At 38.6% G+C, this 25,258-nt stretch overlaps 1 protein-coding gene across 6 annotated transcripts in view; it reads right to left on the bottom strand.

Moving 5' to 3' along the window:
- cfap74 (cilia and flagella associated protein 74) overlaps positions 1–23,296 on the bottom strand; it is a 72,974-nt gene extending 49,678 nt beyond the window's left edge. For 4 of the 6 annotated variants that reach the window (XM_044211580.1, XM_044211582.1, XM_044211577.1 and 1 more), the window contains exons 1-18: positions 23,142–23,296; positions 22,512–22,610; positions 22,269–22,350; positions 21,797–21,961; positions 20,800–20,898; positions 20,589–20,693; positions 19,338–19,511; positions 18,810–18,920; positions 17,144–17,246; positions 14,439–14,596; positions 14,055–14,268; positions 13,798–13,950; positions 11,785–11,943; positions 11,456–11,574; positions 2,295–2,361; positions 1,299–1,388; positions 657–842; positions 331–454 (exon numbers count right to left, since the gene is read on the bottom strand). In XM_044211580.1, the coding sequence (XP_044067515.1) occupies positions 331–454; positions 657–842; positions 1,299–1,388; positions 2,295–2,361; positions 11,456–11,574; positions 11,785–11,943; positions 13,798–13,950; positions 14,055–14,268; positions 14,439–14,596; positions 17,144–17,246; positions 18,810–18,920; positions 19,338–19,511; positions 20,589–20,693; positions 20,800–20,898; positions 21,797–21,961; positions 22,269–22,350; positions 22,512–22,605 (2,203 nt within the window). In that variant the 5' untranslated portion in view covers positions 22,606–22,610; positions 23,142–23,296. The remainder of the gene's footprint in view (positions 1–330; positions 455–656; positions 843–1,298; positions 1,389–2,294; positions 2,362–11,455; positions 11,575–11,784; positions 11,944–13,797; positions 13,951–14,054; positions 14,269–14,438; positions 14,597–17,143; positions 17,247–18,809; positions 18,921–19,337; positions 19,512–20,588; positions 20,694–20,799; positions 20,899–21,796; positions 21,962–22,268; positions 22,351–22,511; positions 22,611–23,141) is intronic. The other 2 variants (XM_044211578.1, XM_044211579.1) reach the window with 2 other exon arrangements.
- Positions 23,297–25,258: the final 1,962 nt, after the last annotated feature.

Here is a 25,258-nt window from a genome sequence, read left to right as displayed (position 1 = left end):
TTTTTATATAAAAATATTTAGTAGGGGACAAGGTTGTTTTGGGATGGGTATTTGGGTTCACGGCAGAGTTTTGCTACTGGACCTGGGCTGTTTGCTCTGACTGTGCCAATCGTCTGTGTCCATGCTTGTCATGTGTTGCAAGTAGGTATACAATGCCCAGTGGCAAAGAGACAGTACCAAATTTGGCAATACCAGTCAGGGTTCAGATGGGTTGGGTCTTAAAGATACAAGTATAGGTTCAGGTATTAGTTTTTGATCCATGCAGAACTGTAGTTCAAAACTGGCCTTAAATAATTATATTGTTTGTGTGTACGTGTGTTATAGCTTTACCTGGTTGCTCTTGCTGCAACGCCTCAGAGAGCTCCTGACTCTCTTGTTTTGGTTGGAGTTCTCCGGTGCCCATGGATGCAGAGCTCCTCTGGTTGTCAGATGTTGTGTTTTGACTGATTGTCTTCTGTCAGCCAACAACAACACACACATTAGTTTGATTTTATACATAATAGTTTATTCATATGACTGTCTTTAGACCTGGTAATATTTCTTTACACATCTAGTCATCATGTATGCTGTAAATTCTCAAATTTCAAATTCTCTCATTTTCATTTGAAATTTACTCCATCAGGCCGGCAAGGAACAGCAACTCTCGATAGTCTGACCTGGCATGTGTTGGCAGAGACCTGGGAGTGCATCTGGACATGGCTAGTTTCTGGACTGAGACATGTGGAGGCGTCCAGGCTGAAGAGGGTGGCCAGTGCACCCTTGTTGGTCAAGGTGACAGTCCGTGAAATAGTCTGGCCCACCACATGCGAACCAAAGTCAATGAACTGGCTGTCAACCTCCAGCTAGAGAGAGGATACATTCACATACAGCATTTGGCATCAGCAGTGAAGAGCCACCAACTTGAGTACATAGTTTTACATACATTAATACATACATTAATTGATTAAATAAGATATAAAGCATAATTAGACTGTTATATTGGGATAGATCTCCAGTTAGTGTTGTTCTTCTGTGGCAGGATGAACAGAGTGCGGTGTGATTAATTAAATATTTATTTAATAATTATTGTTCCTATTATTCCTATATTATTATTACTACATTATTAGTGACCTAAAGCTACAACAAAATCCATGCTGCATATGCTCACGTTACCAAACAATAACATGTATAGCAAGAAAATATTGTCCTTTGAGGACAAACAGAATAATATGATCAAATAGAAAGGCATGAAAATTACATTTGTAATCATTTGGAATGTACATCAATTTTCTCTAGGTTGGCTACAGCACACTACTCACATCACATTTCTTTATGGTGCATCTGACAGGCACAGAGAAGGCACCCACTGCTGATGCAAACTGGATCTCTCCTTCCATGTCCTCGTTGATCTGCAGGGATCAGATAAAGGGACAATGTGTTGCTTCATAACAGTGTTGACTGCCGGACATTGAATTCAGATGTAGGGTGATGAAAGGTTTGACGTTAGATCAAACTGCAGAAATTTGATTCCTAAACAAGAGTGGAATGACTGCGGGCAGATAGAGAGAATGAATGGTGACTTGGCCAGTGAGAATGAGTAGAAAGCTGTATGCACAAATATATTGTTCCTGCGTTTCTGAGAAGGTAATTCTCACTAAGACAACTTGTGAGGGGAATTTTTCATGTATGTAAAGGACACACATGTATTTTAAGTTTTTGGATTTGACTGTTATCTTATTTGTTAACTCCTGGGGCTGCAGGGAATATCTCAGGCCTCTTTGTCTCTTGTTGCCTTGCACAGTTCATTATGGCAATACGCAGATCAGTCAAACAATATATGATATACAAAGGAACAGAATTAAGCAGATATTCCATTGTGTAATTTTGACACTGTTCATCTGATATGGATGTGAACACCCTCAAATTAAAGCTGAAGGCTTATTTCATACAAAGCCAACACAACAAAAAATATGCTACTGACTGCACTGTATTAAAAATCTTAAAAGGAATAAATTAAAGGTGCATTACAATATTAATTGTGAATCAAATAAAGCAGAATAAAGAAGAGTAGTGTATAATAATATACAGTATTATGGCCATGTATGTATACGACAGTTGCACAGACATGCCTTTATGTACTGACACAAAAAGTCAGTACCATGCTTCATTCCAATTTGACAAAATTATGTTTTACTTGGTACATTGAGCAGATTCAAAAGGAGTTAAAACCAGTAGAAATTTTTAGCAGATCTGAAACTACAGTCTATTAACTGTAACATGCACTGCAGATGTCTAAAAGGAGGGGTGATACTAACCATAGGCTGAAAAACAGCCTGCATGTCACAGGACATCCCAGTAGATAAAGAACCAGGAGGCTCAAAGCTGAAACACAAATCACAATGAGTTTTGAATAAAAAAATGTGCATTTTTTATACAGTTTAAAATGCAATGCATTACCGCATATGGAAAACAGAATGTTGTTCCTATGGTTAAAATGGATAGTACACAATTAAGATGAAGGTAACATTGCTCTGATTAGTAACACAACGTAAAAGCAGTGTTTGTTTTTGTGTCAGTACAAGTATGAGACTTTGCATGGCCTCACACATATGTGTACAGCAACAACATAAAACAATACTCAAAGGAAACATTTTGGTTTTAAAGCAACACAGAACGTACATGCCTCTGCAGTAAAAATAAAAAAAAGCTGTATTCAACAAAAGATCAGCAGCTTCAGATGAAATGCTGAAGTATGATGAATCTCTTGAGAGTAAAGTAGATAAGCGAAAGACAGAGCCAAGGTCAAAAGTCAACCTGATGCTCAGTTTGCATGACGCAGAAAACAAAGAATAGAAAAGGCTATTGTTCCACATGACAACTCTGCAGTGACGAACAGAATGGTCGGGAATTATTTCACAGTCAAATCTTATATATATATATATATTATATCGCACTGTAAAACATAGCAGAAACCAAAAGTTTATTTCCAGACGAGAAAAGAAACATGAGGACTGTGAGCTATTTCAAAGCAACATGTGTATCTCACAGCACATGTTTACACCAACCCTAATGCTGCCTCGAGGAGCTTGATAACTTGCCACCCTTCCAGAGACACAAGAAGAGGGCAGATCAATAAGAATATAGCAGGCAGCCAGCCAGAGAAGCAGGAAGGATTCTGAAAATTCAATAGATAAACAAAAAGTGCAAAACAATGAGCATAATTAGGAAGCAGCTACAGAATATAATGGATACCAAACAACCTTGTTATTAGGTCTTGGTAATGGTATCGTCCTGTTACAAAGCTGAAACAATTTAATTATTAACAATTATTTATTATCTGAGTGCAATCATGCACTAGCTGGTTTTCATAGGTAGATAGATATATCTTTTGTACCAAGTTGACGTTTTGGCCTGAAGGTGGTACAAAGGTGGATGAAAGCTGAGTGTCCATATTAGTTTTTCTTGTTTTCTTATGTCAAGTTTTCAAACTCGGTGAAGAAGGAGAATGAATACTGAAATACATTTTTTTTCTCTAAGAAATCACCATATATATATATATATATATATATATATATATATATATATATATATATATATGGTGATTTCTTAGAGATATGTTCTTGGTGTTTCTTTTGATTTGTGTACTTATTTGGGCAATATTAAGAAATTAGGTAGTAGTAGTAATAGTAGCAAGGCAAAAATTCACACAGTGCTTTATGCGTCATTGTTGGATAGCCAGAGAAACTTACCATAAAATAACAATGCTTTGCAAACACTTTAAAATGTAATGTTTACATAGAAAATTACTTTTACAAACAATAAAACTACAACATAATCAGCTATCTTTGCATACTACAACACCAGTTGGCAATGGACCATTGTGTTTGGTATGAGCCAGTTGTTTGAGGTTGTTGGTCCAGCTGTCAGGTGAAGAACTTGAAGCAGGCTGGCTGAAGCTGTCATCCAGCTCACCACTGTGACCTGGAAGTGTATGAAAGGATTCCACTTGGTTGGCTAAATCTGGTAGTAATTATAAATGTCACATTGCACTTTCATCAGAATTTCTTTTTAAGGTGGCTAATGTCCTTCCTTATTGGTACCATCCTTCTTTCCTAGCTTCAAGACAGGTGGTATGAAAAGACACGGGAAGAAAAAATAGAACAGTTCACTTGGGATTAAATGCTGAGTGAGGCAGTGTTTGAAAAAGCCTTCTAGAGCCCTATTTAAAGTGCTGCAAATGAGGCCATACTGTACAGTATATCCATTGCTGTAGACTGAAGTGATGAAACTGAGACCGTGGCTGTACAGTATTTCTGACTATGCCGTGTGCTCTATTATACATTCTGGCCGCTCCCCATTGGCTTCTCCTACAGTAAATCAATAAGCACTACCAGTTCATTATTCAGCTCAACAGAGCTAAAACACCCTCACACTCATAACCACTTCTGAAAGCAATCTACAGCGAAGCATCAAAACTCTGACGATGTGTGTGAATATTACTTGAATAATCTTGATGTCGTACTTATTTCACAGAAGTGAAACCATGTTCTCTTTACATCTGGTGGTTACAACATAATGCATAGCATAAGACTAGTTTTAGGAACTATATGAAAGCCGTGGCAAGAGTGTTTCTAAGGCAGCTTTTTAGGTTAATTTATACAAACCTTTTTGTTTTCCTTCTGGTGGTTCTTTGGGCAGGTGAGAATGATGGTATTCAAGCTACCAAAAACCACAATGAAACTGCTTGAAAATGTGCTCAAGTGGTCTGAGGTGTGGATTGTTTTTTATCAGAAAGAAGAAACATGGACCTATTATAGGATAAAAAGCCCAACTGCAATTTTGCATATTGAATTATTTATTTGTGGACTCTTAGTTGGACTACCAGAGAAGATAAATAAAACAACAAGCACAGTTAAGTGCAGCATGGTTTTTCTGATGTAATTCATTGGAATAAACTTTCCTTTGACAGATTACAAGCACTTGAGAATATGAAAAGGTCCTTACCAACTTTTTTAGCTAACATGTTTCAACAGGACACAACCATAATATACATATGGCTGTCAAGACTGTATCTGTTTCACAGTCGCAAAGTGTTTAAGGCAAATCAAAAGGATGAAACTTCAATTCCAGGTAAAATTAAATGGAGTTTGCTCTGAGTTTGCATGCAAGGCAGTTTTCAATATAGCAAGCAAAGAAAGCTCTCATGCCACTCAATTCTAGAGACTTAATTCCTGGGGAATGGGATCAAAACACTTATTATGCTAACAGTTATGTTATGGCTTGCTCTGAAGATTTGATCTGTGCTTACAAATCTCTCTCGGCAAGTGATCCTTTATGTCGTCAAAAATCATATCAAAAGTGAACTTCAAATGTATTGTTATGCTATTACTGAAACAAAGAAAAGGTTTTTGGAGATACTATAGGAATGCTGCTTTATCCTCCATGCCTCTGAGTGGGTGAGGCAGTGACGGTGTAAGTTATTCTTTGATTGAAAGCTGAGCCAGCAGGGGCACAGAGACACAATGTAAACACTGTTTACTCTGGTGCACTTGCACTGGTAACTGTAGCTTTCAAGCAACAGACAGCATTTTGTTAGCAGTGTTACTGAAAGATAAGGACCACACCATTTTTAGCATCTAAGCTGACTAATGTGGACATTTGCAAGTTGTCAAGCTGTTCAGTGTGTTACAGTTGACTAGCTAATTAGATATCTAGCCTGCCAACTTATGTTAGAAGTGCACTTTTCGCTGGTGGATGTTTGTTTCATAGCTTAATCAGCGATCCAAGATACAAGAGAAGTCTCCATACCTGTAAATAAGAAGGAGACATGGAGGCAAATGTAGGTTGCATTCAAAGTCTGATACTATTTTTTAGATACACTAGCAGTGTTCCTCTAGGGATGGCAATGTAAGCCTGTCAGTCTGTTGACCCAGCACTTTGGTCCAGACTGAAATATCTCAAGAACTACTGGATGGATTGCCATAAAATTATAAAAACAAAAAAATAAAACAAACATTCATGATCCACCAGAGGATGAAGCCTATTGGAGATCTCTTCACTTTTTCCCACCATAAGGGCGACATTTATAGTTCTGCCATGAAATTTGGTGCAGGATTATCTGTAATAAGGAGAGATTCCCTGACTTTTCATCTAGCGCCATCATCAGGTCAAATTTTTTGTATTTTGTCCAATGCTTTGGTTTATGACTAAAATACCTACAAAACTAATGACATTCCCGTCAGCCTCAGCTGCACTTTATGTTTAGTGCTAATTAGCAAATTCAATTAGCAACGAGATCCACTGTATAGGAGCATTATGGTTTCCCGGTTAGTTATGATGGGCAACTGTGAGTGTCAAACTGTATGCCGACATTGTTCAACTGAAGTCGGGTATGTCTGTGGAAACACGTCAAACGTCATTTACGACGGCACCACCCGAATGTGTTGATTAGTGGAACGAGACAGACACAGACTGGAAGGCGAGTCCTTCTCCCCACAGCATTCAGGCAGCCTCTCACTGCAGATTCAGACTGTGCCAAATCAATAACTAATGCTATAGGAGTGTTTATCGCTGCAGATGTGCGACTACACTTGGTCGTAGGGAATACAGAATTTAAGCATATGGTCAAAGTGCTTGAGCCCCGCTACAATGTGCCTTCACGTGTGCATTTTAGTCAGTCTGTTGTGCCTGCCCTGTATAAACCAGCGCACGCAGCAGCTGATCAGAAATTAACAACAGGTCAGAGTCTTACAATGGAGCATTACTGACATTTTTCTTATTGACAATATGACAGTATTTGAGTGCCTTAACTGTTATAGTAAGAATCATGGCCAATGAGCCACTGTTTAATGTTACATAACATTTATTAACATTTTTCAAAATATAAAATTTGTTTTCCCTGCTGTACCGAAAATGTTGCGAACCGTGACCCTAAAACCGAGGTACATACCGATCCATGAATTTTGTGTACTGTTACACCACTACTTAACATGCAGGTCGACACATGTGTAGTTGACATTTGGAAGGTGCAAGTGATGGCTCCTCTGCGAGCCTCTGGCTCTGTGACCTAATTACTGCTAGTGTTGATGTTCTCTCAGTATTTGGATCTGATTTCTATTTTGGTCGACTGCATTTTGGATAGGTTCTAATTATCCTCGAGCCCCTTTTCTAAGTGGGTCTCTTTTTTGAAAATTAATTTATGCACATTTAAGTTTAGGTAGGTTTTACACAGGTCAGTTTTGGATTGGGTCTTTATGGATACCTCCACAAATGTATGCTGTAGCCAATAAAAACATCCAATTTAACTTCAGTGGAAATTGAAGGTTCCTTTTAAGTTTGTATGCTCCTTAAACAGTTTTGTTATTAATGAACTTCCACAGACTGGATGTAAAACGAAGCCTCATCCTAGCATGAACTGGACCAAATTAAACAAATTGTAGGTGTGATCGCACCTTCAGATTTTGCAGAGTATCACAATTCCTACTACAGTCTAAGGTTTTATCTCATAATTCAGCTCAGGAACATACAGACCACTGAGGGGTGACTTCCTCTCAGTCATTTTCAATACATGCTAGGAAGTGACACTAATTGCAAAAACACAGCTTCTATACAATGGCTTTTCACCACGTCTGGCAAGCCTGGGCTGTTGTGGTTTTTGTCCCAGTAGTGAAAAGATACAGCAGAGCCCATTCTGGCACAAATGCACAATGCATGCTTGCTGGGCGGGGGGTGTAGGGGGATGGGAAGCCATTTTTAGAAATTCAGGGGGCGTACAGGGAACCATGGGCTGTTATGAAAAAGCCCAGTGTGTTCCTGGTTCACTTTTCTCTCTCTCCTGCTGTGTGAATGTTTTCAGCTGGGTGAGCCATGAAGGCTTTGCAGCTGTCATGACTGATCTCAATATTGTAGGCTTTAATGTGTGAATAACCAGCATGTTTTACACACAACAGACACTGAATAGTAAGAAGGAAGGTGTATGGCAGGTAAAGTGGCAGAAACAGGTGAATTTGTCAGTGTGTGTTAGCAGAATTGTTGGGTCAGTTTTTTACCCAGTAAAGACAAGGTTGCTCAAGACAAGAAATGTCTTGTGTTTTGTTGTTTTTCAGCTGGATGAGTCATGAAAAAATTTCCAATACTGTATTAATAATTAGTCATCAAGTCAGCAAACTGACTTGGTAATGGAAGTTACACAGCAATATCTATCTAAAGATTTCTAACATTAGCCCCCATTAACCTTGATCCAGGACTACTAGGTATCATGGTACTAGATCTTGCTATTTTTGAGTTTTGCTGTTTATTTTTTGATATTTGAGTCACTCAGTGGCTTACAAAATTTATCACTGGATGGCATTCATTCTAACCGATTTTTAGGGTTAGACTTTTAACGTGGAAACACATAAACAACGCCAGGCAGGTGTAAGCAACAAAAAACACCAATTACTAAGACAAAAAAAGTTATTTTCCATTAAAGACAATACAAACAATGTAAAATCAGTTATTTCGCAGGATTTTGTTTTTTATCACTCACAGACTGGAGTGCTGCCACTGGTGACTGGAAGCCATATTACAACAATAATACCCAATAAAACTGTTGTCTTCCTTATGTATCTTCTGGCCACTTGCAGCATTGAGCACACCGCTGCTGAGCAGCACTCTATTAATGGGTGGGGAAGAAATCCTGCACCATCTTTGAATTTACATGGTTTGTATTGACTTTAATGGAAGAAAACTTTCTTTGTCTTCGTAATTTGCGTTTTTATTACTTTCCACCGGCCTGATGTTTTTTTAAGTCACTAAGAAGACTGCCTATCATCTGGTGAGTTCAGATTTTCAACATTTCTCCTGTACCAAATTTTATGAGCTGCAGAGTGACTAAAATGTCTGGGGTGAGAGTACTGTTCATACCAGACCATGTAAGACTGTATCAGCAAAATCCCTGATTGTACTGAATTGAGTAAGGGTGTGCATTATAGCTTACGAATTTAACTTTTCATTTGTAAGAAAAAGATTGTTTTTTGTATTATCTTTTCTAAGATACATAGTCATGCTGTAAATACCTAATCCTTTAATTTTGTGTGACTAATGAACAGAGTGACAAACAGGTGCAGCAGGAAACCAAATAAGCTTTGTCATGAGAAAAGAAAGACAGTTTTTTGTATCTAGTAAAATGGTACTAATTGTAATTAAAACAGCAGTAAGCATTTGTTGTTAGTATGTTTATTAATTTGATTAATTTGCTTTTGAATTCTGTTTCAGAAAGATATATGCATACCTTCAAAATATGTATAATCATAAAAAATCTGAAGAGAAATGAAGTGCACTGTTTTATTTTAGTAACATGAAAGCGAGATGTATGTGTGCATTGGTACCAAAATGCATGTTTGCTACATGCGAGTTACGATCACATGTGGAGGACTAGAAGGTGATATGTTCAGACAAGTGGTCCAGAATGAAGGCTAAAGAACAGCATCAGTAGTTTCCAGCTGACCCTGCTGTAGCCTGGGAGACTATTCACTCAGTCAGGCAGAAAGAAGAGAGACAAAGAAACCACATCAAGTCATGGGGGAGCTGATGGGAAAGTGATACACAGTAAGTGACCTGGAGAACAATACATCTCTGCTCGGCCTGTGGGCTGCTGGCAGGCTGAGAGAGAGGAGATATCAGAGACATAGACTGACTCACTGAGCTAAGTCTCATAAGAGGACCTGTGAGCGTGGTGATCCATGTGGGAGGACAGGCTTTGCTTTCATGTCCACTCCATCGTCTTTTAAAATGACAAGAAGTGGTAGTATTTAATTCCTAAGTGGTGATACATGAGCAGATGTTTCCATGTGATAACTGAAGCTGTTCAACATATAGTTCATAGGAGCTTTAACATTTGGTGTTGTAAACACCTCTACCTCTAGCATTGTCACAATACCAGAATTCTGTCTTTAAACCCAAATTTTAATAACTACATTAGATATTCAAAACAACTACAATACATTAACCTATGAGCCATGAAGCAATGCCATTGAACAACAACTGTGCTTAATTTTGTATCTTTATTAACTCTGTAAGATGAATATTTCCATATTTTTCTGAGATGGGATTGAGTTTAGGTTCTGGTGGGCTGCTTGAAGCTATTCTATGTGTGTTTGCCCCCACAGACATTGATCTGTCCCACTGTGATACACAGAGCCAAACTCGAGTTGCTGGCTTCTTTCAAAGCTCTAGTCTGTAAATATTAAACATATAGAATCGACCTCAAAATGGCATTTTCAGTGATGGGGCGCTCTATGAGGGCGGTAGATTGTGGACTGTAGATGGTAGAGTCAGAAAAATCAAGATCAATTTAATCCCTGAGTTTCCGGTAGAGGGTTAGGTCCAGGTCACGTGCCGCCTAGTTTAGCACAAAGACTGGAGGCAGGTGGAAACAGCATACCTCCATCCAAACTTAAATGGAATTTGGGTGGAGAAGTAGATGACAATGATAATGTTTTTTTAGGTAGCAATAGAAGAATCCCCTTTATTTTTGAGTAGCCTATTAAAGTGGAACTCTACCGAATTTACACATTCAAGTCTGTTTACAGGTCATGAGGAGTACTATTGCATATGTGAATAAAGTTGTATAAAGCCTTTTGTGGCTTCAGAGGGAGCTGCGTGAAATCTGATCATTTGCCTCAGGTGCAACATTGGTTGGGGCTGAAGACTAGACGTTTGAAAATGAAAAAAATCTGGGAGTGTGGAGTTAGAAAGTTAGCTTTCAGTTCCAGACCTCTGTAGCCTGCTCCTCATCTCTGCTTGAGGCTGGCGGCTCGAGGCTACGTTAGCTGCTACGAGCATAACACACCCGATTCTTTGACTGAACTTCGCAGTCGAGTTGTATTATGGGTAATGTAGGCGCCAGGTTTTGACAAGGAAAAGGAAGTCATGTAATTAAAAAAACAATATCTCTGGTTCTGCAATGATTTTGATATTTAAAAAAAAAACTGTCAATCGTGAGTCGAACAATGTTATAGAGTGCAATGCTGGCCAATCTTGGCCAATATAATAAGCTCATAGCTGGGGATACATGACATGTACTTTGTTTTAAAAATATATAGTATTTGTATTATTCAGCAGTTTTAAGCATTCTTGCTATTATACACATTCATTTAGAGCATTCAATCGTATCTTGCGTTCTACCTCAATGGAGTTTTTTCAGTTGCGACTACTTAATTTTGTGTTTGTCTTAATTGTTTCTTTCTAAGGTCAAGAAAGAACTTTCATGCTCAATATTACACAAATACAGTATTTTTATATTACTACCATATGTGGATATGACGTGTAGGGTGTATCTTGCATATCTGCATTATGGCATATTGTTGTAGTTCTTGTAACTGTGTTGTTGTAGAGTGCATGTTGTATACGTTTAGTTCTGGCCCACTTTTTGTCCCACGTGCACTATACCATGGCCACTACCGTCGTCTGTTTACGGACAATGTAAAAATCTTACTTGATAGAGATAAAATCCTTCAGATGGGCGGATACCCCAAGAAGCTTGCAGTGGTTGGTGATGTAGCTGATGTTGGTCAGGATGATTTTCTTCTTATACATTTTCCCCACTTCAAAGTCCTAAAACAGACCATTTACTGTAATGTCAGTCTGTTGCTATTAAAATCCATCAACAAAAGATGAATAATCAAAAATCAACTTGCATAGTTTTAAATGGGAAAAATGCACATTATACACAAGTTTATTAGCATTCGTTCTGCTAAAAGACATTAATTCCTATGATAAATTCTTTTCAGAGGTAATATGTGTACAGAACCAGTAGTGGGGTACCTTGAAGAGGATTTCCTCTGGTTTACTGATGAATGGAGGCCCTTTCAGCTCTTTTCCATGAACTTTTTTAGCAGGCATGTTGAGCTTTCCACTGGCCATTGCAGATTCTTCCTGCTTTACTTCTGTCTGCACCAACATAGTTGTCTCATTCAGGAGCGTCTGTAACCACACAGGGAAGTTATAGCTGGTAAAGTCATTATGAATAATCACTATTATGTAACTGTATACACCATAATATAACAAAGATAGCTAAAGATATGTTTTTGGATGATTTATAAAAGGTATTGCCAGTTCATAGTATGTTCACCAGAGAGCACAGACACATTTATTATTATTGGATTTTGAAAATTCGCAAATATCAATATTGCTATCAGCCTCAAAAATCCAGTTTTGGTCAGGCTACAGTACTGATACCAAAACAATACTTTTTTCTATACCATACTCATTTAACATAAGAACCCAAAGCTCTCTAATGTTAAATGCGGTCTAAACGAAAGCAGCCATACAAGAACTCTACCGAATTACAATATAATATGAATGTAATACAAAATTTGATAATAATAATTTAATATGTGTTAAGAGGTTTAAAAGTGTTAGTTTTATCTAGCCTACATGTGAAACGGTGGGGCCCTGTTTTTGGTTTTGTTATTTTCTCTCTGCTCTATTTTTCCTGTATTGTAAAGCACTTGAAGTGAATACTGACATTTCATCATCATTCTCCCCCTCATGAATCATCTTATTAGCTTTGTTACATTGCTGTGCTCATCTGTCGCACTAGCCATTACTGTGTTGAGAAGTAGCCTTTTGATGAGGGCTCGAGTCTGATCTGTATGTTAGGAGGAGAGATCACTTCCACTCGACTGGTACTTGCTCAGAGCTCAGAGCTCTGAGCTGTAGCACCGTGCTCACTTGGAGGCCTCAAAGGCACCCGCACAATGAGAAGTGATGCCTGTCGCCCCATATTTCAAATGTGTTGGGGGCTGGATGAAAAAAAGAGCCGACACACCTCCATGGCAGCGAGCTAAAGACACTCCTGCCCAACAACTACCATGAAGCGGCCCTTGAGCAAGGCACTTAATCTTCAGATTCAAGAAAAGTTCAAATTGGTGCTGTCACTGTGGTGCAACTCAATATCACTAGTTTGATTGATTACATATTTATTGTATTATATGGCAACACACAATAAATAATGTCACAACAACTTTAAGAATCGTCAAATAATATGTTCTTGAACGATCATTTGATTAATCAATAATAGGAATGCAAACATCAATTATTTTCATTATTGATTATCTGTGTTTTTTTGACAAATTAATTAATCATTATATCAATAAAATCAGAAAATAGAGAAAAATACAATTTCCAACATTCCGAGGTGGTTGTTTTGTCTGACCAACAGTCCAAACCCCAAAGATATTAATTTTACAAAGAAGAACAGTTAAAAGTAGCAAATGATCAAATTTGAGAAGCTGGAACCAGTGAATGTTAAGCATTTTGCTTGATAAATTACTTTTAAACAGATTACAAAAATTGTCTCTGATTAATCAATGAATCGACTAATTGTTACAGCAGTAATCGCTGGCATCCCTAATGTAAATTCACACATTTTTTATTCAAACAGTGTTGGCAAACAGAAAAGCGCTTATCTAAAAATATCAGTACAAGCCCTCAAAAACTTGTGCTACCTCTGTGACACAAGGTCACATGGTGTCATGGTGCCCCCACCTGATTAGATCTGTGAACAAGAAATCAGTTGAATCGTCTTTGTTGTTTACATCAAACCTGCTACACAATTATTTAAAGTCAATAATTAAATATTGGCTTTCAGTGGAATTATTTATACAACATACTTCAGTTGGCAGGTGGGGAATTAATTTGTTGAAAAATATGCAATAAGCACATCCATAGAAAAATTATGTGCCTGCTGTGAATGGGGCATGATTTATGCATGTTTAATTTTAGCAGCTTGCAAGGATTTGCTTTTGGTTGGCAGTAGCTGTTGTTTTAGTGCACCTTGTAGTTCTGGTCCCACAGCCCAGAGAACTCAGGCTCAGCCAGGCTTTCAGCAAGGTTCTTGTGGTCCACTTCCTGGTGCATGGTTTCCTCCAAGTCCTCAACATCAGAGGAAGATGACGATGAGCTGCTGAATTCATTAAACTCTCTTAACTGTTGGACAAATGCACACACATGTTGGGTCATAATTGTTCAAAATGCACTCTCTTTAAATAGTCATTTCATAAATGTCATCTCAGATGTTATGAGCCACTCACGATTGTGGCTCTCTCCTCAGTGGCTAATGGGGGGCTGGGATCCAGGTAGTACAGGAGCTTCTCTCTTGCCTTCCCTAGAGATGGAAACTTGTCAGTGGCTGAGGGTTTAAGCAGCAGTGCCTGGTGCCTCTTTCTGCTCTTTACCTGCTGCTCCTCTTGAAGGATTTTTGACACAATCTCCACTCTCTTTGACTTCTGCCTCTCCACGAATTCCCTGAGAAGGGCAAATCAACAACACTGCATTATACTGAAATGCGGTCATGTATTCCTCAGCACACAGCGAGAGAAAACACCCACACACTGCTGCATGGAGTGGGAGTGGAGGACATGCATGTGGGGGAGGAGAGGAGAGGAAAGGAAAGTAGAGGAGAGGAGAGGACGTACTCTTGTTTTCGTTTTATCTCCTCTAGTTGTTTCTGTCGGTACATATGCTTAATACTGTTGATGCCTTGGGCCTGCAGGGATTCTTTCAGTTGTCGCTGTTGCTGCTCTTTCTTCTGGGCGTTTGCTTTGGCTCTGCTTTGTTGGACCCGTAAACTCTCCTAAAGAAATAACACCAGATTAATGAAGCTATATTTCAATTCAATTCAATTCAATTTTATTTATATAGCGCCAATTCATAACAGAAGTTATCTCATAGCGCTCATTTCACCACATGAAGCCTTAAGAAGAGTTGATCATTTGAAGTAAGAGAGATAAAAGTTACAGAGCCATTTTCTCCTAAAATATGAAATGTACCTGTTGAATGTTGAATTGTTGAACTACAGCACTAAGCATAATGATGATAGCATTGTAAGATCATAATGATGAGCACATAAGTACTGTCGGCAATAGCATACACAGTCCAGAGCTGAATTTACCGCATTTGGAGATCCGGGAGGGGGTGTAGTAATGGCAATAAAATGAAAATGTGGTTTCTGCTTCACATCTCTCCTAACTAGGAGGAGAATGGAATGAGTGGATGGAATAAATAAATCCAGGTCCTAATGGCATGTTTTTTTCCATTGGCTTGGTAATGTATTCGACCAAATGTTAGAAAATGCAAAATTGCAATTTTTGTAAAATAAAGTAATTTGCAATGTAAGGTTCACATGATCACAGACATAATTGCAACTTCAACAAGTCATGGTGCTATTTCCAATCTTCTTATGCATACGACACTGCCACATCGCCTATTAAAAACACTGGTATCTATACTGTAAAAACTACAGAGCCCATTAGGTGTCATGGGAAGAAAAACATTTTTTTACGCACAAATTAGTTTTTCATGCCCTCAAATGTACTTAATTCGTGCACATATACTTTACACATATGTGCTCTTAAATTAATGTTAGGGTTGTTGTGGCGACTCTGGTCAGTTAGGGGGGAGGATCTACACTGTTAGCAGCACTACTCTTTTTCTTTTTTAAGAGATTATAATTCTGCATTAATTCCTTCATATTAATATTGTTAGGCTTTCACTTTGTCCTTTTTCAATCAATACTTGTTGTTTATACAGCTGTGATGCTGCACTGGATGTTGATTAAACAAAACTGTCCTGCTTTGGCTGCTATCAGTCATTTAGCCTAATGTTAATGCAGTAAAAGATAAACAGTTAAATGCTGTCAGGCCACAGACAATGGCCAGGCCACCTCTACGCATAGCACTGGGTCTGGAACCAAACTTCTGGAGAGGGGCTGGACTCTCTCATTTTCTGGAGTTGCCCAGGATGAGAGGCGCTAGGCAGATGTGGGGATACCCACAAGCCCCTGGCTGAGCACTGCTGTGTTGGAGATCTCCTCGGAGAATGAGAGGGTCATCTCTATGCAACTGCAAGTCGCTGAGAAGAAGGCTCTGACTGATGTTTGTGCTTATGTACCGAACAGCAGTTTGGAGTATCAGGCCTTCTTAGAGTGTCTGGGTGGGGCGCTGGAAAGGATACCGCCTAGGGACTCTATAGTTCTGCTGGGGGACTTCAATGCTCCCATGGGCAACGATGGAGAAACCTGGAGGGTGGTAGTTGGGCGGAATGGCCAACCCGATCTGAACCTGAGTGGTGCTTTGCAAGTGGACTTCTGTGCAAGTCATGAATTGGCCACAACAAACACCATGTTTGAGCATAGGGTGGTTCATAAGTGTACTTGGTACCAGAAAACCAAAGATCAATGATTGACTTTGTGTTCGTATTATCAGATCTGCGGCTGCATGTCTTGGACACTCGGGTGAAGAGAGGAGAGGAGCAGAGCTGTCAACTGATCACCACTTGGTGGTGAGTTGGATCAGATGGCGGGGGAGACTGCCAGACAGACCTGGTAAACCCAAACGTGTGGTGAGGGTGAATGAGGTTGGACCGTGTCTTGTGGGGGGTACTGTGGGAGAATGGGATACTGGGGCCGATGCTACGAGTCATCCGGTCCTTATATAACCGGAGTGAGAGCCGTGGCCCTGTATTCTCGGCAAGGCAAAGCTTTCGATTTACCAGTTGCTTGCATAAAACTCCATAAAACTTGTTAGCTTAAAAGCAAACAGTAAATTGAAACGCACATCTATACCAATAACTTATGACAATACAACAACTTATTCTGATAATATATCAGCACTTATAATGCATATTACTGATTCTGTCCAGCTGAGATTAAAAAGGTTGTTTCATAACCTATAATTGTTAATTAGTCCTAAATGTTCACAATGTCTTTGTACTAGTAGTAGTAACTTCTACTGGTAGTACTTTGCTTGAATTACATTATGACACAATTATGACACTAGACTGCAAGCAGGCATAATCATTAGACAAACATCATAAAATTATATTCAGTTTCATACATGCATTTGACTACATAGTTACATTTAACAATACAGTTACATGTGTGCAGGTTTGTGACGCACTCAATGTGTTTATTGCCATTTTTGCACAAACCAAATCAGGCAAAGTTGTATCACAATGTCTTTAAAGATTTATGAGTATATAATGCATCACTAAATATGGTTTGTACTTATGGTACAGATTGTTCACTTATGCAGTTGGGAATGATCTTATATTTCACTATAGATATGATGTGAGCTAAAACAACAACCACATCACTACAGTATCAGTATGGGAGGGTGCTTACTTGCGTGGCTGCTATGTTAGATTTCAGTGACTTGACAGCCTGTATCCTCTTTTCCAGTAACTCCCTGTTCTTCTGCTCCTTCTCAGCCTCTTGCTGATGCATCCTGAATGAAACAGGGACAATCACAAATCAGAATCAGAATCAGAATCAGAAATATTTTATTGATCTCCGAGGGGAAACTCCTTTGTTACAGCAGCTCACTATCACGTCAGTGCACACAGGAATAGAAGTACTAAGCAAAAAATATAATATATACCCTAAGCATGTGAATACTCAAATACAGTACAGAGAGAAAAATAAATCTGCTATTATTGTTTGGGATTGAAACTTCCAGGAAATTAACATTTAGATTAATTATCAAAACTCAGAGAAATGCTATATATAACTCTATAACCATAACCCTCTGACCTGTCACATGGTGAGTATTATTATAAGAAAATACCATTCACTTTAGCTTTTAGGTGGTAAATACTGATAGAAAATACTGTTCAGCTCAGGTTCCAGATTGTAAGTACTGAATGGGAATTTGGGATTAGTGAGGAAAAATGAATTCTGATGATCATGGATAATACTCAGATATGATTGATCGGAGGGTGTGACTGTTTTTAAGATAATCTCATGGCTCTGACATAGCATTCTCATCACTGTTTTATATTAATACAAATAGGCATTTATAAAACCCTCTACCAGTCATTCTATTTAAATTAACAGATACAAATCTCACTAGAACACGGATTAGACCTTTTTAGGGAAACAAAATTCATGAGGAATGGCAAGTAGATGAAGGAACTAAACAAAATAGAAGAGAATAATTAGAAAAACAGAAAGAAATCAACAACCTTGGCGCTTAAACCCTATAGGACTTTCTTCTGTTTAAATATCTGATTGGCTGATGGTTTTGACTGTTACTAGACAATGACATCTTTCGTTACTTGAAGCAGAGAAATAATGTTAATCAAAGGCCTCGTCATATAAATAGACAATAATTATATTTTGCTTGTTGGCAAGTTGTCATGCTATAAGCAGGATAATCCACTCAAAACAGTGTGGTTATTGAAAAATACACATGCTGCAACGGGGCTTTTAGTTACCATGTTGTGCTTGATTTTTTTTTACTTTGACTTCCCTACCCTGTCTGTGGCACTCATTGTTCCTACTGAAGATAGGAAATCTTATAAAACTGGTCTCAAATTTACAGCTTCAAGGTGAAGTAATCAGTTCATTGTTGGTTTTGGTCTTTTAATGGGATTTTAATGACAGTAAGAAAATCTATAATATTGCCAGCCTTATCCTGTTAAACTTTAGGTGGAATTTCCAAAACTCTACTACAATTGGCAACAAGGACACTTATGCTAGGGGTGAGCGGTCAAAGTCACATAAGCCCACTGTCACCGTAGACTAGTATAGACCAGAACAAAACCTACTTTTTATGTACATGACAGGGTTTTTTATAGTTACAATTTTTGGGGAAATATCTTTCACTTTCAGCTAGAACTTTCTGTATGAATTTGAGCTATTTGAAGTATCTTGTCTGGCCTGCTTCTAATATTTTGCCAGTATGAGTGAATGATCAATATGATGTGTCAACTCTCCAATGAGTCCTCCTGGGATGCATCATATTCTTGTTCAAGTCTAAACCATGTTTATTGGCTTAAAAGCTGATTACCTTTTAATGGTCTCTTTCAAGTACTTGGCAGCTATCTTGCGGCTTGCCTGGCCCTCTTCAATTTTCTTCTGACATTCAGTCTCCTCTTTCTTCAGCATGGCTGCCTGTTTACTATCAGAACACAATCACAGAAGCTTATACACAAAACACATCAGTCTTTACATGGCAATTCAAGGTGCATATAACTGATTCCCCATACAGGCTTCTAAAAAGAATCAATAAAAAAATGCCAGAAAATAATTATACAGGACAATAATACTTTCATAGGGGAGTGATACTTTGAATACACATTGAGGCACTATGCTGCATTTTATCTCACTTCAGTACACAAATTAATAATTTAGAATATATTACCATATGTGTGTAAGTGGTTTTTCACTTATATTAGATGTTACATCTTCTACTTATTTGTCTATATAATGATAATATATAATAATAATTCTCTATTTTGTATGCATAATAGAGCAGTACTTGTCACACACAAAAGAACAATGCAGTGCGAATGGAAAAGATGGTTGTTTGCCCTACTCCCTGAGATGCTGCATCTTGAGCTGCAGGTTCTGGCTGGCTTTCCTCTCCTGCTGTAGCCTTGTAGCTGCCTTCTGGACCTTAAGGACCTGGAAGACCCGCTCCTCCTCCTGCACCTCCTGCCGGAGCGAGGAGAACCTGCCAAGCTCCACTTCCACCTCACTCAGCTCCAGTCTGATGAGCAACAATGTATAATGAGATGGATATAGATAGCACATGAAGTTAAAGATTCTGACTGATGGTGTATATTATCTACCAGTAAAGTCACTCACTGTAGCAGAGGTAAGAGGCTAGACCTAAATGTGGTTTTGAAGCACAATGCAAATTTTATTTTGGTCTATAGTTTGTATTTAAATCATGAATCAATTGAAGAAGCAAACATTTAATGGGTGATTGTTGGAAAAGCCTCCAAAACAGCATTCAGACAATTAGAAGACAAGATTTTCCTTCAGAAAAAACTGGCAGTTCCTTAAAGCAGAATGAGGAAGGATTCCTTATAGGTTTTACAAAATACGCAAAACTGCCTCACACTATACTCAAATGATTTTTATGATACAGTATAAAGTCCAACATAACAAAGTTCTTGCATATCAAACTCTTGGGAAGTTGGCATGCCATAATTGTTTGCTTGGCAGTAAAAAGAAGACGACTGTTTACAGCATTTACTACTGTGATGCAGCTGCAGAAAGTGTCGACCAACCAGGCTTTCTGACTAAAAAGAGCACTGTGTTAGAAAAAACACAAGGGGCTGCATCGGTGTGGGCGTGTTGTTTCAGGCACCGTTGAGATGCTGAAATACAATCCAGGAAGTCCAGTTTGACAAACAGATCCATGGGTTTGAAGGTTTATCACACGCCACACTGCACATCGGGTTGTAATACTATTAGACAGGCAGGAATTCTGCACAGTTATCATAGTGGCAATAATTTTATCCTCTCTTGTGACAATTGCGAGGTAAACTGTAGAAATACAATTTTCATGTTAGTACATTCCTACAGTAATGTAGTTTTACGAGTATGATTGGCAAATACAGTGCTTTGTCGCTGGATAACATCGCATTTCATTGCGGCAAAAGTTTAGGCAGGTTAAACGTTTTTGCTGGACCATGCTTTTTCCCCCCCGAGCCCTTCGTGTTTGCTGTGTCAATGCAGTGGTCTCATTAACATAAAGCAGGGGACTGCGTTTTTCATGCTGTACTAATGCCTGTCAGAACAAGACCTTACTGTCAAACCATTTCCCTCTCTGACTCACTCTTGTTGCTTCAGGTCAGTGTTGATGTGGCCCTCCAGCTCTTCCTCACTCTGCAGCTTTTGACACAGATGCTTATGCTGGGATCGCAAATGAAATACTGCCACACTGCCGAATAAAATAAACAAAGAGTGGAATACACAGGGGTTGGACAAAATAATAACATCTCATATAAAAGTACAGACCAGTCACTGTTTGTTAATTTTGAACTAACCTGTTGTCTGCTGCTTTCTGTTGCTCTATCTCTTTCTCCAAGTTATCCCTCTGCTCCACCAAACTTTCAATGTTCTGACGACAGAGTTTTAGCTCTTCTCTGGAAAAAAGAAAGCGATAACAGAGACAAGTTCAAGTGTTGACCTAGAGAAACATCCCAGATCAAAGCCAATCAGAAGGAACATTTTCAGGGCTGTTAAAGTGCAATGTGTTCAGCGCATCAGGCTAATGGATTTCGTTGTGGCCATTGCAAAAAAAAAGGAAGGTAATTCTGTTGGCTAACAAGGTAATCTAATGAAGATATTGAAAAGCTGAGAGTGGACACACACACCTCAAGAGCTTTGAACTGCCCAATGTTCTTTTTGCAGTCTAATGGTTTTAAACACAACAATCTGTGGCTGGGTTAAAAGAAGAAAAGAGAAAATCATGGTGCATGGTACAGTAAAAGCTGCAGATTGGTTAAAAGCCAGGTGTGCTTAGGTTCCATTGAACTCATGTTTGATCAGAGTGCAGTATAGCTCCACTCTGACCCTTGATGTTTGAAAATGACAGCCATTTTTGCTGGGGACTGTATCACAGTTCATCGGGTGCTTAATGGCTCGTAGTGCAGACAAATAAAAAGAGGGAAGAAAAGTGGGGAGAGAAGACATTATGGGAAATGTTCTCTCTTTATCTGGAAATCTGAAATGATTTCCTGCAATTTGCTGAATCAACTGGTACAGAAATGACTGGCCCAGTGTGAAGAGGGCAAGAGGGGAAAGACCTGGGAAAGTGGTATAACACTGAAAAAAGTAGAAAATTGTTTGTAAAATTGTTGTAGCAATGCAAAAACCTGTGACAAAAAGACACTTATGTTTATTGGTATTCTTACAAAAAAAAACAAATGCAAGTTTTCCATTACGTGTGCAGGTTTCATCAGAGTCAAAAAATTCACAGGGATCTCTATCTAGGTTAAGGTGCTACTGTGGCTAGAGGTCTGTCGGTTGCCAGGTCCAAACCTGGCTTTCAGCACGTCATGCTCCTTCTGTCGGTGAAAGCAGTCCAGCTGGTCCAGGTTTCGTCTCAGCTTGAACATCCGTGCTGTCTCGGCATAACTCCTCTTCTTACCGTTGTCGGCTGCAACAGCAAGGTCACCATCACCATCACCATCACCATTGTCCTCTCTTCGGGCAGATGCAAAATTACATTTAGGAAAGGTTGCATATTTAATGCAAAATCTGACTATGCATTATATAGATTTAGATAGATAGACAGGTTTTTTACGATGTAGAAATCAATTTTGGAAAAAATAGATGAAATTTTGCTTTATTATTTTCTATTAACATATCATATTGAGAATCACATTGAGTCACAGTGACTTGACATTCTAAATACTGAGAGGGAGGTAAAAGGATTAAAGATTAATACATAGACATTTGTATTTCATTGTATAAATATGATACGATTAACAGAAAACCAAGAAACACCCACTCATACAACTCTTCCAACCACTCCAAATCAGGAGGAAGCGCTGACTCTTCATCTTTCAAGGTCTCCTGGCCTGGATCACCTTCTGAAATATATATATCTACATTAGTGAGGATATCCCATTCTCTTAATGTATATGTGTGTGTGTGTGTGTAATTGTGAATTAAAGAGAAGAGGGTATCTTAGTGACTACAAGACTGCAAACTGCATTTTGCAAACAAGGCAGCAACAGAAGCTGTCACTCACCCTCACTGTCCTCATCAGTGCTGAGGTGGACACCCAGCAGTCCACACCTGTCTGACGCCACGTCAAATGGGCTTTCCCTGTCTTCGACGTCCATTTCACCTTGTTTATGAATAACATAGGCGCATATTATCATACAAAACCTATAGCTTATCTTCACCACAACATCCTAGAATGGGCTGAAACCTCTTCAATAATCCGGTAATTTAACGTGGCGTTGCTCACTGATTCGTTTGAAGCCACTTCTTTCATTCGGCAGACACAGCGTTAATTCCATAGATATAGCTTTATATATGTTGCTCATGTTGACACAATTGCGGGAATTACCGCTGGTCTCATTTAAAAAGTTGACATTTCATTTTAAAATGTTGTTTGGTGAATTATATGCATGCCGATTCGAATATTGGTTCTTTTAATTACAGAAAGTCATATTTTTGAGGTGTGTGACATTACCTTTAAATAAGGCAACATTCAATAACCAGATTTCTGAATGGACTTTAGCGTGTCGTTTAACGTTAGTCGATAGCTAGACAGCTAGGCAACTAACGCTAATTAAACGCACAATTAACGGTGAATTTAGGCTGTATCACATTTAAAGTTAAAAACGTTATTTAACAAACATTAAGCCGTTACCTCGCTTAGCTAGGCTTTCCTTCTCTCGACAAGATATCTTCTCAAAATTACTTCTTCTCACAGTAAAAGTTAATCCGCCATGTTTGTTAGTGTTACCAAGGAGACTGGACACAAGGGGCGATGCCTTGACGTCCCTTGAGTATCAACTGAACTTCCAACTGAAACCACCTGCTGGTGGCAAAATAGTAATAGCCTACTAACTGTAACAACGAAGTTATGGTCGATAAGGTCTGCCAAAATTACCCAATAAGATGTTAAAATAAAAACCAGTAAAATTACATTGCGCACTACCAAAGTAGTCTACTTGAATTCCATGTAGGCCTGTGAGAATCATTAAAAATAGGCTGTTGTCTAATATTTAATGAATGATGCAGACATTTTTTACCCATAATAACAGTGATCTTTTGTGACATTCTAACTGTTGTCACCTTTCAGTATAATTTCCTTCACTAACACTGGTTTATTTCTTTTGACTGTTATCAGTCAAGCCACACTCAGCAGAAAATATCTCAGCTTGTTCAGAAAGAATGATAAATCTGTGAGTTATGCAAAATCTTTTGTCAAGCATGCAAGATACTGTATGGCCCTATCTGATTTACACTGGAAAAAGACATTAATTTGTAGTTGATCAGTATTTCACCGGCACAATGGGCTTTTTACCAGAAATATTCTCTTTTATTTGACGTAATAGAGCTTTCTCTCAATTAATCATAATGTTGAAGAGGAATTCAGAGGAGGAGGAAGAGGAGATGTGTGTGTCCTACTGTATAACATATTGAAATATTGTGATACAGGAATATTTCGTATCACCATGGGAGACTGAATAAATAAGTGTGCATGTGTGTGCGAGTGTGTGTGATGTCGGCAGGTTTTGTTGGAGAAGTAAAGGCAGAGCAAAATATAAGAATGAAAACAGAGAGTGAGCAGAGAGAGATGGAGAAAGAGAATAGATGAGGGTGAGAGGAATAAAAAGAATAAGAAATAGTTGGTGTTTGAGAGACGCAGAGAATACAGTCCCATTCAGTGCATTGCAGCGTGTACTGCAGCCTGGTATCTTCATATCAAAAGAACTTGCAATGCAAATCCAAGTGGAAGGTCCGGTGGGAGGGAGAGACAGTGGTTTGAATCCACAGCCACTAACTCCAGGCCTGTCTCTGCTCCCATGGGTGAGGCAGCAGAAACCAGGGCAGGTGCTTTGCTGCAACTACGCACTGAACTACTCTCCCCACAGCACATAAAAGAGGTTACGTTTATTGAGGACAAACACTTGGAGGCAGAATGGAGGATACATTTCTTGTTGTAACTTATAAATCCTATATTTGATTGTTTAATCAAACTGAGTGGAGATTAAAATGCTTACTGAGACTATATATATCTGACCCACATTATATTTATAATACAATAATTCCCTTGAAAATTCAAAGAAAAATTCCTGTGGGGAGCGAGACGTGTTTATAACTTTCCCTTGTTGTTTTGTTTTTGCTTTATAATCTATTTTAACATTTGTCAAGGCTTCTTGTATCTGGTGATCTTAGCAAACTTCATGGGGTTCTGCAGTGGGTAGACAAAATAATGTGAACACCTCATGGAGAAGGACAGTCATCTGACAATCAACACTTTGAAATGTGAGTTTTCAAAGCAACGTGAGACAACCAGCAGAAATCATCTGAGCCCAAGCTGCGTCAGATACGTCAAGGGAGAATATGATGAAAATCTTATCATAAATACAGACGACAACACTGACAAGGAGAAGTATTAGCAAGTTTAAAATGATGCATATACACCCAAGGATGACTAATTGGCATTTAGTTATTTGCATATGATTACCTCAAGTACTCCTTCTTTAGTTATTGTTTGTATATCCCCTTAAATCTCACTATAATATTTGTTTTGTCAGTGTGGGGATTACTGCATCAATTTGGATGATTAATTGGATGATCAAATATGTTTCTCCCCACACTTTCTGAAAGTGTAGCCTAATGCTGAATCGTAGGAGTACTCCTTTACCCTACACAGTACTAAAAGGGTAGTATCTAGTTCTATTATACTGTAAATATTTTTATACTCCTGTAATACGATGGATTTATATGTTGTGAATGTGGTGTTCATCACAGATT

Source organism: Siniperca chuatsi, linkage group LG10 (assembly GCF_020085105.1).
Source record: "Siniperca chuatsi isolate FFG_IHB_CAS linkage group LG10, ASM2008510v1, whole genome shotgun sequence".
NCBI classification, from domain to species: Eukaryota; Metazoa; Chordata; class Actinopteri; order Centrarchiformes; family Sinipercidae; genus Siniperca; species Siniperca chuatsi.
Note: the sequence above shows the minus strand (reverse complement) of the source record. Positions and strands in the feature narration are given on the sequence as shown.